The sequence below is a fragment of the Periplaneta americana genome, chromosome 12 (assembly GCF_040183065.1).
Source record: "Periplaneta americana isolate PAMFEO1 chromosome 12, P.americana_PAMFEO1_priV1, whole genome shotgun sequence".
In the NCBI taxonomy this organism is placed as follows: Eukaryota; Metazoa; Arthropoda; class Insecta; order Blattodea; family Blattidae; genus Periplaneta; species Periplaneta americana.
In genome coordinates this window covers 24,730,481-24,748,814 of record NC_091128.1, presented here as the reverse complement: position 1 = coordinate 24,748,814, position 18,334 = coordinate 24,730,481, and the positions used below count along the sequence as shown (strand labels likewise).

General features: G+C 36.8%; 1 protein-coding gene across 1 annotated transcript in view; it reads left to right on the top strand.

The window, feature by feature from the left end:
- LOC138710217 (protein O-mannosyl-transferase TMTC1-like) overlaps positions 1–18,334 on the top strand; it is a 1,461,941-nt gene that overhangs the window by 1,281,188 nt on the left and 162,419 nt on the right. Inside the window, exon 11 of the mRNA XM_069840877.1 lies at positions 8,709–8,852. Within this exon, the coding sequence (XP_069696978.1) occupies positions 8,709–8,852 (144 nt within the window). The remainder of the gene's footprint in view (positions 1–8,708; positions 8,853–18,334) is intronic.

Genomic DNA, 18,334 nt, shown 5'->3' with positions numbered 1-18,334 from the left:
CCTAATCTGTGAATGATTGCGTATTCACGCTCTTGTATAAGTACAGCACGCCGCACCGTGAACTTAACCCTGTCTATTATAGGGATGGTAATTAAATGGGAATTAATGATAGCGAAATGAGTCCGAGGTCCAATGCCGAAAGTTACCCAACAATTCTGCTTCAGTAGGTTGAGGGAAAAACCCCAAAGAGGTAACTTGTCCCAAACAGGATTTGAACCAGACTCGCACACTTCGCTGGTCAAACGTGCTAATCTTTACTCCACAGCGTGGACGGCTCAGGGTTAGCGCAATATGTATTGAAAGGTCGCAGTGCTGGGTTCTGAAATTAAATCCAATTCAATGGTGTTATTAAAAGTTTTACTTCGGCTCGAATCTAGATTCTTATGACCTATAATTTCAATTTATCAACGAATTTAATCGGCGAAACTTCAATCCTTGGCCAAAGAAAGTGGGCCTAGAGCAGCATACCAAATTCAGTTGAAGGTGAAAGTATAACGTCAACTTCACTCGAAATGTTTTAGACACAATTGACGTTCACGCATCGGTGTGAATCTCAAACCTGCTTCAGACTCATATTGTAAAAACAATCACCACTCTAAATATAAATTAAGATAAGATTGATAAGACCACACACAAACTATTGAACATTTCTCGATTTAGTAATTAAAATAAATATTTCTGTTCTGTCTCTTCAGTGACAAGCCATAAATTCGTTTCATCATAAAAGTCTTTGGATTCTGAGGACACATATTTCACTATTTTTTTATATATATTCCCCCTTTTATTTCCAATAAGTACTTTGCCTCTTGGATATGCTGGTTCTAATACAGCCTACTAAATATATCTAATGTTTATCTTAGGTGAAATGAATGTTCTATAATATATCCAGTGAAGGAAAGCACGAGTTTCAGCTGAATAATGAAGAGAAACCTAATATTCATGGTTGCGTTTTTAAATTAGATAATATTAAGATTATTAATTATAATTCAAATTGCACTACTATTTCTAGGATCAGCAGTAGCTGTTATACAGTCATATGTATTTGCAGTATTAAGAACCTTATATTCTAGAGGATTAAACTAAATAGGGTAAACTAGGGTCTGTTAGACAGTCGGGCATATTGGACACTCTGTACTTTAACGTGTTACCTCGCCACTTGTGGGCACCACATTCTGCTAGAAGTCAATGACGGAAGTAGCCCTATTCGTGGCTACTTCCATCATTGACTTCTAGCAGAATGTGGTGCCCACAAGTGGCGAGGTAACACGTTAAAGTACAGAGTGTCCAACATGCCCGACTGTCCAACAGACCCTAGTTTACCCTATGGCTTTTCAAAAATTCGCAATGAAACGTTTCATATAAAACAGTTTTTATCTCGAAAAGGAAGCAAAATCAAACAAAATTCTATTAAACTTTTTTGTTCGAAATAACTCTTTGAAATTGATGACTTTACTTATGGATCATTCTGTGTAGCCAAAACAAAATTAGTTTAAGCATTCAAATTTTCAGCTGCGACCTGCTGAAAAGGGACATGCATGTCCGAAAGACCTCAGCTTGTAGACTTTATACTGTAAGCTAAAAATGAAGTGACAGTTCGCAGTTGTAATATTTCGAAGCCATGCTCGGTTATTCAAATATAGCCTAAGATAGAAATATTAATCCGCGCCTAAGTTATGGTGCACGTTATACATAAGGTGGAGATTGGGCGTCTTGCTGATTTCACATCACGTGAATCCCGCTATGTGCCTATCTAATGCCATATTGAGGAAGTCCAAACAGTTTTCCGAGGGTAAAAATCCAATACAGGCATGAAAAGGCCACGATACATATGAAATTGTTAGAAATGTGTATGAATTAATATTCTAGAGGAAACGAGAACAGAATCCACGTTTCTTCCTTGAATTGCATGATTGAAATTGTTGTTTACATTAAAAGCCATTTCACGGCGGGTGATGTTAGTTACTGAATGTGTGAGATGGAGAATTCCTGGAAATGTGTGCGATCTGAAGGTAGAGCCGTGAATTATACACTCACTGTATGTAATCTCAAACCTTAATGTAGTTAACACAAATGTATTGAGATGTTACAAGAAGAGATGGAGTTAATGTAATTATATGCAAAGATCACAACCTATACCTAACTGTACTGTATGTTACAACTCCATTCATTACGCGCATTTCATCATTAAGGCATTTCTAACGTCATATCAGCGAGCATTGTATAAAGGTGCAAAAAGAGACAGAAAAGAAAATATTTAATGTCCTAAATTCCGCCCCTTTATTAGACATGTTGCTCCCATGTTTCATGTTAAACACTGAATTGAGTGCAAATAGCTAAGAGTTATAAATTAAAAATTGAGCGTATTTATATGAAAGATAACGAAATAACAATGTAATAATTTTCATGCATTTTAGTTGGTTACAATTGACATTCAGTTCGAACTATGAGGGCAGGAAATCCTTACACATACGAAATTATGCTTTGGAATGAAATAGGATGGAATTTTGAGAAGGGGTACTCTGACCAAGAACTGCGACTTTTCAATATCTATTAAGTTATTAACCCTCAAGCTGGACATATTCTCCAACCTACACCGGTTGACTACACTGAGGTTCGCTTCGTAACCAGATTTCAAGCAGGCTACCCCACTCGTCCCTAGACGAGACCCTCCATGCGTCGTTCGGAAATTGTTATGGAATGATACGAAATGGAGAGATGTTAACGGAATGAAGTTTATGCCTGATATAGGGAAACGGGAGAGCCACGAGAAGAAGTCCAACTTTAACCCTGTCGCCACAAGTGTCGCTATAGATTTTAATGCTTGAGTTGTTTAGACTTTTTCCATTGCTAATTTTAAAAAAAATTGTAGCACAACGTTTCGAAGAATGGATCTCTCTTCGAAACGTTGTGCTACAATTTTTTTAAATTAGCAATAGAAAAAGTCCAAACAACTCAATCATTAAACTATTAACCGTTGATCTCCCCCCCTTCATTCAGATCAATCACTATAGATTTCCCAATGGAAAATCCCAGACTCGAACACTGACCGCCTGCGTGACAAGCTAAAGGTCTGACCACTAAGCCACCGCAGGAGAAATTATACTTAATACTCGAAGAGATAATTTTACAGATACTGGACAAATAATAATGTTTCATATTTGACGATGTGCAACATCTTAAGTATCTTAGTTCTGGAACTTTTAAAATTAAAATGCATTATATGGTGCAGAAACATGGATATTACGACGAAGAGAAGGGAAGTGAATAGAAGCATTTGAAATGTAGATATGGAGAAGGATGGAGCGTGTGAAATTGTAAAATGGACAGACAGAATAACAAACGAAGCTGTGTTGGAAAGACTGGATGAAGAAAGAATGATGATGAAACTGATCATAAAGAGGAAAAGGAATTTCCTGGGACACTGATTGAGAAGAAACTGCTTCTGAAAAATTCACTGAAAGGAATGTTGAACGGGGGAAGAATTCGGGGCAGAAGAACATATCAGTTAATAGACGACATTAAGATAGGCTATATGGATCATATGCGGAGACAAAGAGGAAGGCAGAAAATAGGGAAAACTGGAGAAAGCTTGGTTTGCAGTGAAAGATCTGCCCTTGGGCAGAACACTAAAATGAATTAATCTTTCGACTGGCGAGTTACTGTATTTGGCAAAGTGAATTCCAAACAGAAATGATGATTGATGTGACAGTATTTCTATAACTTCATCAGCTATACCAGTAATGCCCAAACATAAGCAAAAAAAGGGGACACAGTCTCCACTCAGCTAGTACACGACCAACATCCACAGAAAACACTTCCACAACTACGATTTCAGACTTTTGATTTACACCATGTTAAATAAACTTCTACAACATCACTACTACATTGAATAATTATCCTGTAACATGAACAACAACAGAACATACGCCCATCATCTGATTAACTATAAACAGGTCAAACTCAACATATTGGCATAAACAATAACACCAAGATCTACAAAATATAGGCAGTTATAACAGGCCAGAATTTTATACTATGATATAGAAAAGTGAATACCTTGTAACAAAATATTGTAATTTGCAAATCCTCACATGCATAGTAAAGCATTAAATAGAGTTAGTTCATCATTTTTATATTTTTATATTTTATCTTACTTTTAGCCTCATATCATTACATCGTTCATATTATCGTTCACATATGATGATTTGCAAAGAATATACCCATAATAATATAAGTATATTTTAATTTTTGACAGTTGGGGTATCCACAATTCAACATTATGAAACTAATTCATATAATTTTTCAATAGGTTTCACCTTCATATGACAGAAAACATGTATTGTATGTGAATTGTGTAGATAACATTGAGAGTATTGATATTGTAAAATGACAGAGTGTATCTGATGATGTTGACATGGTCAACGAAAACGTTCATACATCACACAATTTATTATGTAAAGGTTAACACCTAACAAAATATATAATGTAGTAAAGTCAACGACTGAAAAAATTAAATTTTCTAACATTTTCTAACAAAAAAGGGGAGGGTGGATTTACATCCATCTCGGTTTGAAACCTGGCCGAGGGCAGAATTCTCAGGAGAGAGTACGAAGTGTCGTTAATCCCGGAATGAGTCGAGGCTGAGTGTCGTGTAACTGGATCGATGTTTATTTATTTATTTTATTGGGATATTTCACAACGCTTTATCAACATCTAAGGTTATTTGGCGTCTAAATGTGATGATAATAATGCCAGTGAAATGAGTCCGGGGTTGAGCACCGAGAGTTACCCAGCATTTGCTCATATTGGGTTGAGGGAAACCCCCGGAAAAAACCTTAACCAGGTAACTTTCCCCGACCGGGAATCGAACCCGGGCCACCTGGTTTCGCGGCCAGACGTGCTGACCGTTACTCCACAGGTGTAGACAAAACTGGATCGATAAATACACGAAATAAGTAGACGAAACTATGAATCACGATACTCACAGGAATACAGTCCTACGGATTTAAAAAATCATCTATACAGAAGAAGTGGTAAGCACAATAACCCTGGGCCTACGGTGCTAATAATAATAATAATAATAATAATAATAATAATAATAATAATAATAATAATAATAATAATAATTATTATTATTATTATTATTATTATTATTATTATTATTATTACTTGCACGTTCGCTCGGACAAAAGGAGTGCAATAAGTGAGTAACTACCGAAGTAATGGTTATTGTTGCACAACTCGACACGCTATTAAGGAAGCAGCGTTTCAATATCTATGTCACTTAAACGTCCGAGTTATGATCTATGTTTATGTTCAATAATAACATTTGTCACTTTCGTTAGGTCATTATTATTATTATTATTATTATTATTATTATTATTATTATTATTATTAGTGTTATTCATATTACTATTATTAACCCGCCAGTGAACGGATCATGAAAAGTTAGGGGAAACCCAGGCAAAACGGATAAGCTAAGAAAACAATGCCACAGGTTATATTTTGGTGATCCCGAAACAAAAACTTCATGACTTTGGTTGTGACACATGTTGTCCATATATCTACAAAACAGCAATTCGTTTCTCTTACCTACGGACAGCGATATGATTTGAGAAAGAAAATATAGTTAACTATTCGCTTCGCCCGGGTACCTGGGCAAAGCGAATAATTAACCCGGGCAAAGTGAATATCCCTATAAGATTTTCACTTTTCTATTTAATTTCTTTTCACTGATAATAATATAAAATCAACACAGAAACACGATGTTAATGAGTCATATGAGCACGTTAGATTAGTACAAAATACAAATTTGAACAAGTCGACGTTTCACTGGCGCTGAAGTCTTGGATTTCTTCTGCTTTACCTCCTGCCCATAAGTTACTTCTCTTTCAATGTTTTTAATCGGTATAGATGTAAGAGCTTCAGGGCGCTGACATTTTCTTCGTTTAACTAGTATCGTTCGAGCATCCACTTTTGGCACTGGTCTAAATCAAAAGAACTGACTTGTGTTCTCCTGCTGACGATGTTGAGGGTTTTGGTGTAACCGAAACTGAAAATCTGAGTGTAATTGATGTATTGAATATTTCTTCAATCTCTGAATATGCCGACATCAAAGAGGTGGTTCATTCTGAGTGACTATTAACTGTTTCTTAAGCCGCTGAAGAAGCTGGCACCGCAGAATTTGTTAAATCTGAGCCAGCTGTCGTTTCCCTGATTTCTGTCTCAAGTGGGCTATCTGTAAGCTCATCTGGAGCAAAATCTTCAACAACAAACACATTATGATTGTATGGCCAGATAGCAGAACCACTGATTAGATCATTTTATTTCTTCAAGTGGTTTCTTCATGGCTTCTTCAGACCATTTGGCTTGCTGCGTCTTCCTCTTGAAAAATTAAACCATTTGAAAACACATTACGACCTTTTTAAATAAAAATTAAGATCAGTGTTGCTGATTTACAATTTAATTAGTGTGACTTAATGCCTCCACTATGTAAAATTATCTAACACGCTTTATTACAATAGACAAATACATACAAAAGTACAGCTAACACTTATGTAGTCAAATAAGTGTGGCAGGGCAGCCCGCAAAGCGGATAAGTTATCCACTTTGCCCGCAGACGCCACTTCGCTTCTCATTTAAGGCTATACAAATATAAACGTGAATAATCTTCTTCATAAGTACGGCACTATAGAAGTAGTAGTATCACCTATATACAGGGTGTTTCAAAAATACGGGGCATAATTTCAGGTATGTATTTCCCACATGTAGACAGTCAAAATAGTTCATTACAACATGTTCCCGGAAATGCTTCATTTCCGAGTTATGGCCTTCACAACATTGAAATTCGCCGGAAAGTTTTTCTTTCCGCAGGTCATTGTCATTACGCAAGATGTTCAAAATGTCCACCTCCTGCTTCAATACAGACCTCACATCGATGTCTCATTGACCTGCGAACACGATCCCAAACTCCAGGAGTATTGCGTATGTCCTCAGAACATGCCACAATTCGATTCCGAAGGGTTTCCAAATCAGGCACCAGAGACGAATAACCAATGATTTTAAATGGCCCCACAAGTAGAAATCGAGAGGGTTCAGATCAGGTGAGCGTGGAGGCCAAGCAATTGGGCCACCTCTACCTATCCATCGATCGATCAGGAAACCTTCGATCCAAGTACCGGCGAGCCGTACGACTGGAGTGTGTAGGAGCGCCATCATGCAAGAAGTGAATGTGTTGACGATTGATCAGTGGAGTGTCTTCTAAAACATGAGGTATGGTGATTTCCAGGAAGTTTGTGTACACCTGCCCCGTAAGTCTGTTTACAAGTACATGGGATCCAACTAATCGATCACCAATGATACCGGCCCACATGTTGAGGGAGAACCGCACCTGGTGATGAGATGGAACAGTTGCACGTGGGTTTTCATACGCCCATACATGCTGATTGTGGAAATTTGTTATGCTATCTCGTGTGAACTGTGCTTCATCTGTAAATAATACTAAGGCAGGATAGTTCGGATTTACACCACACTGCTGCAAGAACCACTGACAGAACCTAACTCGTGCAGGGTAATCTGCTGGTGACAGGGCCTGTACACGTTGCAAATGATAAGGATACAATTGATAGACTACTCATTCAGCAGTCTCCAGACAGTCGTATGAGGAACATTGACTTGCAACGCTACCCTTCGTGTGCTGATAGATGGAGTCATGTTCACAGCCTCCAGAATCTCCTCCTGTACTTCTGGAGTTGTAGATCTTGGTCGTCCCGTCCCCTTCCCAAACCAGGAGAGTTAAATTTTCCATACTCGCACAGACGGTAATGGAGACGTAAAAATGTCTTCCGATCTGGACATTGTCGCTGTGGGTACCTCTCCTGGTACAAACGACAAGCCAGCGCAGCATTGCCGTCCGCCTTACCGTACATGAAGTGTATCTCTGCCAGCTCTTGATTTGAATACATGTCGCACAGTCTAACGCCTACACAACACTGAATGTAACCTTCGCCTCGGAATGAACTGTCAGAGTGCCCTCCCATCTTAATGTCTCCTTTGACGTCAACGACCTGCGGAAAGAAAAACGTTCCGGTTAATTTCAATGTTGTGAAGGCCATAACTCGGAAATAAAGCATTTCCGGACACATGTTGTAATGAACTATTTTGTTTGTCTACATGTGGGAAATACATACCTGAAATTATGCCCCGTATTTTTAAACACCCTGTATTACTATCACATAACAGAGAGGTATGTTGTATATATATTTCTCTTATCTTGAAATATTTTAAGAAAACAGTCAAATTTGTTCAAACACACACTGACTTCTTTTCTGACTAGCTAGAATGACGACAAATCAGTTCCAGCAGCAAAATGATTTTGGGATTCTTCCCCAACAAAGCAGAAAGCGCTACCTATTGGTGTTTCTAAGAAATAGACATTATTCTCTTTGCCCGGGTTATTCGTTTTGCCCGGGTCTCCCCTACGTAACTGCACGGGTTGGGTCTTTAAGACCCATTTTCTAAATATGAAAAAAAGTATATCTATTTGAGTCAGCTCCCACCCCTTGGTTTTTCTCGAGCGAACGTACTATAAAGCTATGTCCAAATATTATCTTTCAGACGGCATAACATAGCACAAATATACATTAATATTTGTTTTCGGGAAGCATAATATTATATCGATTCATATTTATATGTGGCGTTTGTTTCAGACTGTGGCCAACATACGCCAGTGCCCACAACAACCTAGGCACTCTAATGAGCGGCACGGACGAAGCAGAAAGTCATTTCCTGGCCGCAATCCGTTACTCGCCCAATCATGTCAATGCGCATTACAACTTGGGGCAAGTCTACCGGTGAGTAACTCATATCACGTTATTTGATTTGTTATTTGGATAACTGTGACAGTGTTTCCGTAAATCATATAAAGTTATTACTTCGAATCCGTACGAGGAAGATGTATGGTCAAAATTTCATAATTTGGAATCAGCATAACGTTTAAAAGAACGAAACATAATCAGAAAATATTGTGATATTGCAGGAACTTGGTTTCATTATTTTCTCCGGAATATCGATTTCATTGTTTCTGGTATCGAAGTGGCTTTAATTATTCTGTCTCCTGTTTTCTTTATTCCGTTTCCGTGAATGTACTGAAGAAATGATAATGATATAGTCCCAAGCTATACAGACAATATTTTACAGGAGAGTGTATTAAAGATTTAGAGCCCAATGGTGCGGTATCGTAATTTATTTGGCTTATACTTACGTCATTTGTTGAGTAATTTTTATAATATTAAGCTAGTAGCTTCTCCATTTGTATCAGAAAGGAATTCGCACAAAAAACAAGTTTTGTTAAAAATGTGGCTTTGAACTATCTCATTCCCACAACTTTAATTTTCCGAGTATTGTAAGCCTACACATGAAGGAAAGACGATGATTAATAATAATAATAATAATAATAATAATAATAATAATAATAATAAGTATTATTATTATTATTATTAATATTAGTATTATTAATGATAATAATTGTAAATCTAATAAATAAACCAGAAATTCGTGAATTTTGTTAATCTTTAATACTATGAAATTTTCTCATTTTGGCTATCCTGTGATCTCTAGCGAGTACCACTCCTCTAACTGAAGACATTGAAACTTAACCTAGTTTATATTATAGCTCTGTCTAGGAACTGGACCATATTTTCGTCACTATCATCGAAAAGAATACTAAACCCAATGTTGCAATTACTGAACCACGGCCACAATAAATAAACAATGACATAAAATCGAACATCAATGTCACTCTAATGAGACTAATGGCACCAGCATTCAGTGTCTATGATAGGCACTCCAAGACACGCTGGAGAACATTTCGAATTTAAAGACGTATTTCGACCAGATAAATACATTTCACGATATTTTAAAATCTCAACTTAAAACGTCAACAATAGCTTTTTTTCCCTGCATAGACAGCCATCTGAGAGTGACAACGTGGCAAATACGGAATACTATTGCGAATTGTGGGGTATTCTCATGTGATGGGCAAGAATTAAGTACATTTTCGTAATCGGCACACGAAAGTCGATAACAAACGCTATTTAGTTTCAATTAATATAAAATCGTGCTTCACGGTGTCATATTATCGATAGAATGGTAGCCCTAATACTGGGTGTTCATTTCAAAGTGTGTCATGACGTCATTGTTGTTGAGTCACCGATTTGAAGCGAGTTTCAGCTTATATGTCAGAGAAGTTGCCTATTATTCAAGGTGTTCTTCAATCTGAACTTGAGAACGTGGACGGTATAACTTGAAAGTCGTAGCAACAGATGGCGGTCTGTACGGTCTGTGTGCTACCATAACCTCGTTCGAACTGTGTTTTGCGCCGGCAAGTCGTACGCAGGGTATTTGTTATCATCGGTTGCGCACGGTAACATTCCACAACACAAATCAAATGCTCTTTATCCATGTTGACCGTCCAAGTTAATGTCAACAAATACGTAAGTAAGCGTCTTAACCCTCTCCCCATATCCCGACAGTACGTATTTCCAAACAGTTCACATTCCTGCCACTACCGGCGTTACCGTACGTATCGGTACGTACTCTTCAGAATGAACATCGTACTTGGTAGGCAACTTCTCTGCCTCATAGGTTATACACCTCTGCGGAAGTGTAGGAAGATTGAATTCTCTAGGCTCATCGGCTAGCCACATGACGGCATACAGCGAGCCATGACACATTTTGAACTGAACACCCAGTAGTAGTATAAAGATAAGAATGAAAAGACGCTTTATTTTCAAATTAATATAATTATGTTATTATAAGAGAATAAAAACACCTGTTTTATACTACATTTATTTTGTGTTGGAAACACTGTCACATGATTTGACGATTTAGAAAAATATTTTTCGATAAGTTATGAGCAATTTTATAAACTTTGTGTATGGATTTCATCATCATAATACATAAAAGTCGAACCTATCCATGTTTAATCTGTATATCCATACAGTAAAAGTACAGTCATCCCCTTTACACGCAGGGAAAGCGTATGGGGAGCATATACCTCCATGGTTTCATGACGTCGACACTGGAATAAAGTGGCCGTCGGCACTACTCTCTGACCACCGCCTTTTACTCCCGGAACAATTTGACAGGAGGGTGAGTCTATACTGGGCCGTTGTGGAAACTTTGGCAAAGATAAAATCTTGCTACTATCTATGATTGGACCCGGGACCATTCTGCACGTAGACAGTAGCTTTATAAACTGATCTACCTTGCCGCCAGTATACACAATATACATTTAAATTTATATTTAAAGTATAGGCTATCGACAAATCTCCTCATGAGTAAAATATAACCTTTAAGTTTGTTTGTAGGATCTGTACCGACTGCGCGGGAAAAGGTTTACTTTTTGGCCAACTGCGCGAGAGCAAGTTCAGCATTACCTCAGCAAACTGGTCGACTGCGTGAGATGAGGTATAAACTTACTGTAAACAGGTCGACTGCGCGGGAGTGTTTTATTTGAGACTTGGTAATGTTTGCACAAAACAGTTGGTAGCACTGTTATCATTGGTAAGTTTTTGTGAGAGTAACAAAATTTTGTTGACGGTACCTTCGACTACTGCCGTAAATCTATTTACTAGTTATGTATAATTCATATTTCAAACAATGGTCATTACATCCCCTTAGTATTTTGTTTGTTGCCAAACGAAATAGCAGTTACGTACGAAAAAGTATTAACTCAAATCATAAATGCTTGTAATGATATGAATATTAAGTTTCAACCGTCAATCATTGTGTCTGATTTCGAAGTAGCTGTACACAAAGCAGTTAATCAGGTGTGGCCATTTTCATCAATAGTAGGTTGTAGATTTTATTTGACGCAGGTCTGGTGGAGGAAAATTCAGACGTTAGGGCTGTCTTCCGATTATAAAGAAAATAACACTGATATAGGTAAATGGTTATACTGGGTGTTCGGTTTGATTTTTCTCTCTCCCGACGAAGTTGGGAATGCTTTTGTTGAAGATGTAATGAGCATTAAACCCGACAGTGAATATGTTACATGTTTTGCTCATTATTTCACAACGAACTTCATAGATTCAGAATGTGAGTTTCTGCCCCAAATTTGGTCTTCCAATATTGTAAGTCTAAAAGAACAATCAATGCTTGTGAGGCATTCCACAAGACTTTCGGCCTTAATTTTCACAGTACACATACACATATCATATATATATATATATATATATATATATATATATATATATATATATCATTTTGTTGACGCTATCGTTCAAACTCAGACAACCTCTATATTAAAATGAATGATGCAGATAGTCCTCACCGATCTAACAATAAACGTGAAAAAAAAAAAAAACATGTGCAATATAGACAGGAATTGATTTTAAAGGACATAAATGGAAATATGACACGTTTGAATTTTTTAAAAAGCATTTCTTATTATTATCATAAGGAATGAAAATAGTTTCCGTGTCTTTTTAAATACCTTGATTAGTGCCCCTTCATGGAAATGAGTATTTTATTTTCTTGACGAGTGCCCCATTATGGGCATGAGAATATGACAAAGCAATTTTAAACATACCTATGACCGATTTAGCTTAGCAGTCATAGAGAGTTCTAAGTTTCTGAAAATGGGAAAGGAAATGCTGTAGTGCCAACTTAACATGTGTTTTCCTCCTCGCGCAGTTGATTCATTAAAAAATTGACCACCGCACGTAGTTGACCTATTTCGAAAAGTGACCGCTCGCGCAGTTGACCACTTCAGAGCAGGTAAAATTTTGGGTATGCGCGCAGTAGGGATCCCTCGTATTTGTAGGCCGTATCATTAAGTTAAGGGCTGAAGGTCAGTTCGGAGTGACCCTTAGCAACGCTCTTCACTATTCTTGTGTACTTTAGAAATGTGAATTTGGTGTTAGAGAATATAAACAACTCGGAGAGTGTAAATTGAAAGACTGAAATTGAAAGTACTTTGTAAAACGTGATCATGGATAATTTTATAAACATTCACTTATTTGATGTAGATAGGTGTTCAATTATTGATTCGGATGTGTTGATGGAGACAGAGATTGCAGAAATAATTGGAGAAGTAAGCCGCTTGTTTTATGTTATTCGAATGAATTTCCTCAACAAGATAGAGATATCAAAGGAAGCAAATACAGCAGTTTGTAAGACCATCCATATCGACGTTAACATATGGAAGTGAATCCTGGAAACTGACTGGGAGAAGCAAGAGTAGAATCCCAGCACCAAAAATGAGATATCTTAGAATAACACAGAAGAAGACTAGGAGGGACACAATCTGGAACACAACCATCAGAACAGATGAAGTCGCTGGAAGAGAATATCCAAGACCAGTTGAAATGGTTTGGCCATGTACAACGGATGAAGACCGAGGTGAATAAAGAAGGTTAGATTTATAGGAGTGAAGACTTCAGGAAGACAAAGGAAGACCTAGGAAGACGGAATTAGATAGGCACTACAGAAGAGGGGACTGTCTATGAGGGAAACAGTCACCTTAATTGCTAAGAGGAGTAGATGGAGATCTCGTATCCTCGATATCGAGAAGAGCATATTAAGTAAGTAATGTACATAGGTAATGGTTATTTAATGTACCATCTAAAACCTCTTTCAAAGTTTTTGTCTTTTAATCCATTCCACTGTCATTGAGAAAGTGAACCAACAGAATACATTCATTAACAGTAGAATTCCTTCGTCATCTGTTTAGCATGATGTCAGAGTACCGCTTAAATAACACAGGAGAGACAAAGGTGACATATTCAGTCCTGTGAAACAGATAGGTCCGCTGGTTTAGTAGTCAGAATCATTAGCTGCAGTGGATAACTTAGATTTCTGCGCAACACATATTTAGAGCAAGTATGTTAATGATACTTCTTTTAAATTGTTTTAATTTGTAAGCCTTTATTTACCATAATTCTTAAACTAAAGTTCTATTCGGCGGTAATGAGATGGTAAGATGGTAGTGACAGAATAATGAAATTAGAAGGAAAGCCATAATAAAAAAATCCATCTTACATTCTCCTTTATTAATAAAATAAATTGATATCAAAAGTCAAATTTCGATTCTTTTATTATAGCGGTTCTCAACCTATGGTACGCGTACCACCGATGGTACGTGAACCACTGCTGGGTGATACTTAAACTGCGAAATAAAAATATAAATTAACATAAAATATAATCATCTTATAGCTGTTTTCTGTCTATTATATGGAACACTCGGTTAAATAAATTCAAATAGTAAGTGTTTTTTTTAATTAGATACGCCTAAATAAACAATCAATTATTGGTATTGAAAATAGAAAGGTTTATAATGACCATGGGAGCGACACTTGACGATCTGCCATTATAAATTTGGTTAGTGATACAGCTAATGTTCTAAATTAAAAATAGTGATACATCATTGAAAAAGTTCCACAACCACTGTTTTAATGAAAAGTCCTTAGGTTACATGTGATCTGAAAATAGCTATTGGATATGTAGTAGGCCAGACATCAGTCTCCATTTTCGAGTCTAATATTCTAAAACTACCTATTCAAATGAACTTCAATTTTCCTGCAAAACCAAGTAGAATATAATAGGTACTTTAAGTGGCAGTCCAAAAGCAGTTTTGGTTGTTAAGAAGATAATTCTGAAAGAAATCATGAAAGAGAATAGTATTATAAGAGAGCAATCTAAGGATCAAATTGAAAAATTGATTCCCGGAAATTAACCAAATCGACATGTTTAGAGAGCAGTTCATATAACGTAAAGTGAATTCGAGAAGCTGTTCCAAAGTAGTCGAGCTTCAGGTTCTGACATGTACACGAATATGAGAAAATTGCCAAGTGATATAGTTTACTCCTGCAGATTTTCAGAGCTAATAACACATAGTATATGTAACAAAAATGTTTAATACCATGTTGGTGGAAAATTCATAGTTTTCTCAGAAAAATAACATTATTTTTCCAAATGTTTAACACCCTCTTATTCTATTACTATTCCGAGTAGGATCGTGATTTTTATCCATATGGATAGAAGATTAACGAGGAATTATTTATCCCTCTGACATATTTCAGTAGCTTGAACGGTTTTCGTGTAAATTTAATTTAACAAATTCATACAAATTTTAAGCCACTGAACGGTGCGATCAGGTTGCAACGTTGTAGGCGGAGAGCGAGGTATGGTGCAGTTCACTCTTGCAGACATACCTGAGTTCGTTGACCTCTTCCAACAAAAGGGTCTTCTTAGCGGTGATGTTGATAGACTGCTGAAATTTGGAACTTAATTTTCTAATTAACGTGAACTTATTCACAAAACATATTATAGGCTTTCTATTCGATTAAATGTACCCTGTCGTCAATTTCAATCTGCAGGATTACTTTACTTCCACCTTATATGTATGTATGTATGTATGTATGTATGTATGTATGTATGTATGTATGTATGTATGTATGTATGTATGTATGTATGTTTGTACGTGTGCATGTATTGTAGGAGGAAGAAGAATAAAGTGTATATTTTGCTGATGATATGGTGTTGTTAGCAGAAGAGGAGGTGATACTAAGGGATATGCTACTGGAGCTAAATGACAGCTGTGAGCAGTATGGGATGAAGATAAATACAAACAAGACGAAGACTATGGCCATAGGATGAGAAGCAAAGGAGGTAAACTTCTCGAATTCTAAATGAGGCAGTAGAGCAAGTGAAGAGCTTCAAATACTTGGGGTGTACTGTAAGCAGTAACATGAGCTGCTGCTAGGAAGTCCAAAGAAGGATGGCAATGGTGAAGGAAGCTTTTAATATAAAAAGGAGCATCTTCTGCTTACCTCTGGAGAAAGCTTTGTGTGGAGCGTAGCATTGTATGGGGCAGACACATGGACATTACGACGACGTGAAGAGAAGCGACTAGAAGCATTTGAAATGTGGATATGGTGAAGGATGGAGCGTGTGAAATGGACAGACAAAATAAGGAACGAAGCTGTATTGGAAAGAGTGGATGAAGAAAGAATGATGATGAAACTGATCAGAAAGATGAAAAGAAATTGACTGGGCCAATGGTTGAGAAGAAACTGCCTTCTGAAGGATGCACTGGAAGGAATGGTGAACGGGATAAGAGTTCGTGGCAGAAGAAGATATCAGATGATAGACATTAGGATATATGGATCATATGCGGAGACTAAGAGGAAGGCAGAAAATAGGAAACACTAGAGAATACTGAGTTTGCAGTAAAAGACCTGCTTGAGTAAAGCACGGAAAGAAGATAGTTTGCGTTTCGCCCGGTTAAAGTCTTTATTAGTCCTACCCATAAATTATTATTATTGATAATTAATAAAGAACGAAATTGTTTTAAACTAACTCTCAATCCTGACTCTACCCGGGTAAATTGCGAACTATCCACATACGAGTATGCTTGGATAATGCAAGCGGTAACCTCTTTCTAAGATTTTGCGCACGCATTTGGGTTGAAACTTGAAACAGCTGTAATACACCTAGTTGCTTAAATATCTAACAAGAATGAAACGCGTTTTGCTTTTAGAGATCATTTTAGTACCAGTTTCAATGATTTAGTTTCATCAAAGGATTATAATACTGTTTATGTGAGTAGTTTATATCAATTCATGAAATCAATTAGGCCTTAACATACAAACACAGTATCTTCTAAAGTGTCTCTGAATTACAGGTGATGTGTTTTCTACTACTGGTGTGGAGAAACTTTTTGCTATTTTTACTTAATTGAATAGAATACATAATAATAATTGAACATTACACAGGAAGTAGATCTTAAGCATATTATAATATATAATTCGTCATATGTATCTTTCAATATACAGGGTGTAAGGGGTATAAGTGCCGTCCTTTTCACAGCCATCTGTGACGGTCTACAGGATCAAAAAATGTGCATACAACATAGGGTCAAAACTTAATAGTTTTCCCAGAAAAAAATTTTCTTTCCTTATTTTATTTGCGTTACACTGGTTATATCGTTATTAAAATCATGAAAACAATTACACCATATATACACCTAGCAAAGAGTTAATGTTAGTTTAAATAAATATTTGCGTGTTCTATTTCGTTTTCGTGAAATTAAATAAAAATACATGCTTCAATTTGTTAATTTTCTGGCGTGAGAGACGTGGCAACGTTGAACAGGCAGTACTCAGCACAGACGTAAGTACGAGTCAGCTGAGTTCAAGCTCCCTGTCCATAGCTCTACTGCCGAGCGGATGGCAGTTCAGTACAGGGTATTCGATAAACAATTTACAATGTCATTCACAGTTTAGAAATACCATATGTTTTTAATTTATGGAGAAAGTCGTTGTATTTCAAGTGAGGCAAGAAATATGTACCGTCAACGTTTTCCTCAAAGAAGGTTACCTAACCGGCGAACTTTTGTAGCAGTTTCTCAACGATTATTAGAAACTAGATGTATTTTAATTTCTTTAAAAATTATACTGCTTTACGGAAGCGGGAGGGATTAAAATGTTGCATTAGAAAAACCGGCCGTGTGATTGTGTGCAGAAAACCATTATTGTTTATTTTTTAGATCTACAATTAAAAAATGGTGCAATATTGTTATTTTAAATGTAAATATATCATAATTTTCTATTAATGAGATTGGAAGTTTGTATTTGCTGCTCGTTTTATGTAAATAACAGTATTATCATGGTCCGCTCCTGCATTAGAACAGAGCGACTGTTTTGTACAGGTATGTCTATAATCGCTTGAGCTGTACTGTGCCTTCTAATCCCCTCCTCTCCGCTTGAGCTTACTGTATACTTCTAAACCCTCCTCTCCATCCAGCAACGTTGCAAGACGTCTGATATTGTAAACTTTAATAATCGGATAACTATTGCAATTAGAAAAAAATTGTAGAACATTTTTTCTCCCTTATGACTTGAATAATCATCATTTAAAATAATGACATTATACTCCTGATAGCCTGTATCCCTACGTTATGAAAGGCGAGTGTACAGGTTTTAAATTTACTTTCAAATGAAACCTGGATTAGTGATTCCAGTACTAAGTACAGCTGGCGCCAGCGTTTTTGGCGTGTGTCGTAGATATATAGTGCCCGTTTGTGAGCATGTTGCTAGTGCAGCTGAGAATGGTACCACTTCCTATACACGTCACATCAGACATATGCCAAACATAGTTGTCAGACTGAGTGCGGCAAATGTAAAACACTGGCACTTAACGTTCCCATTATTTATTTCACACGCCAAAAACGGTGATGCGGACTGTAACAACATAATATGTCTTTATTTTAAAAAAGAAATAGTTAATTTCGAGTCGGGAATCGATCTCGGATTCGTTGGATTTGTATCCA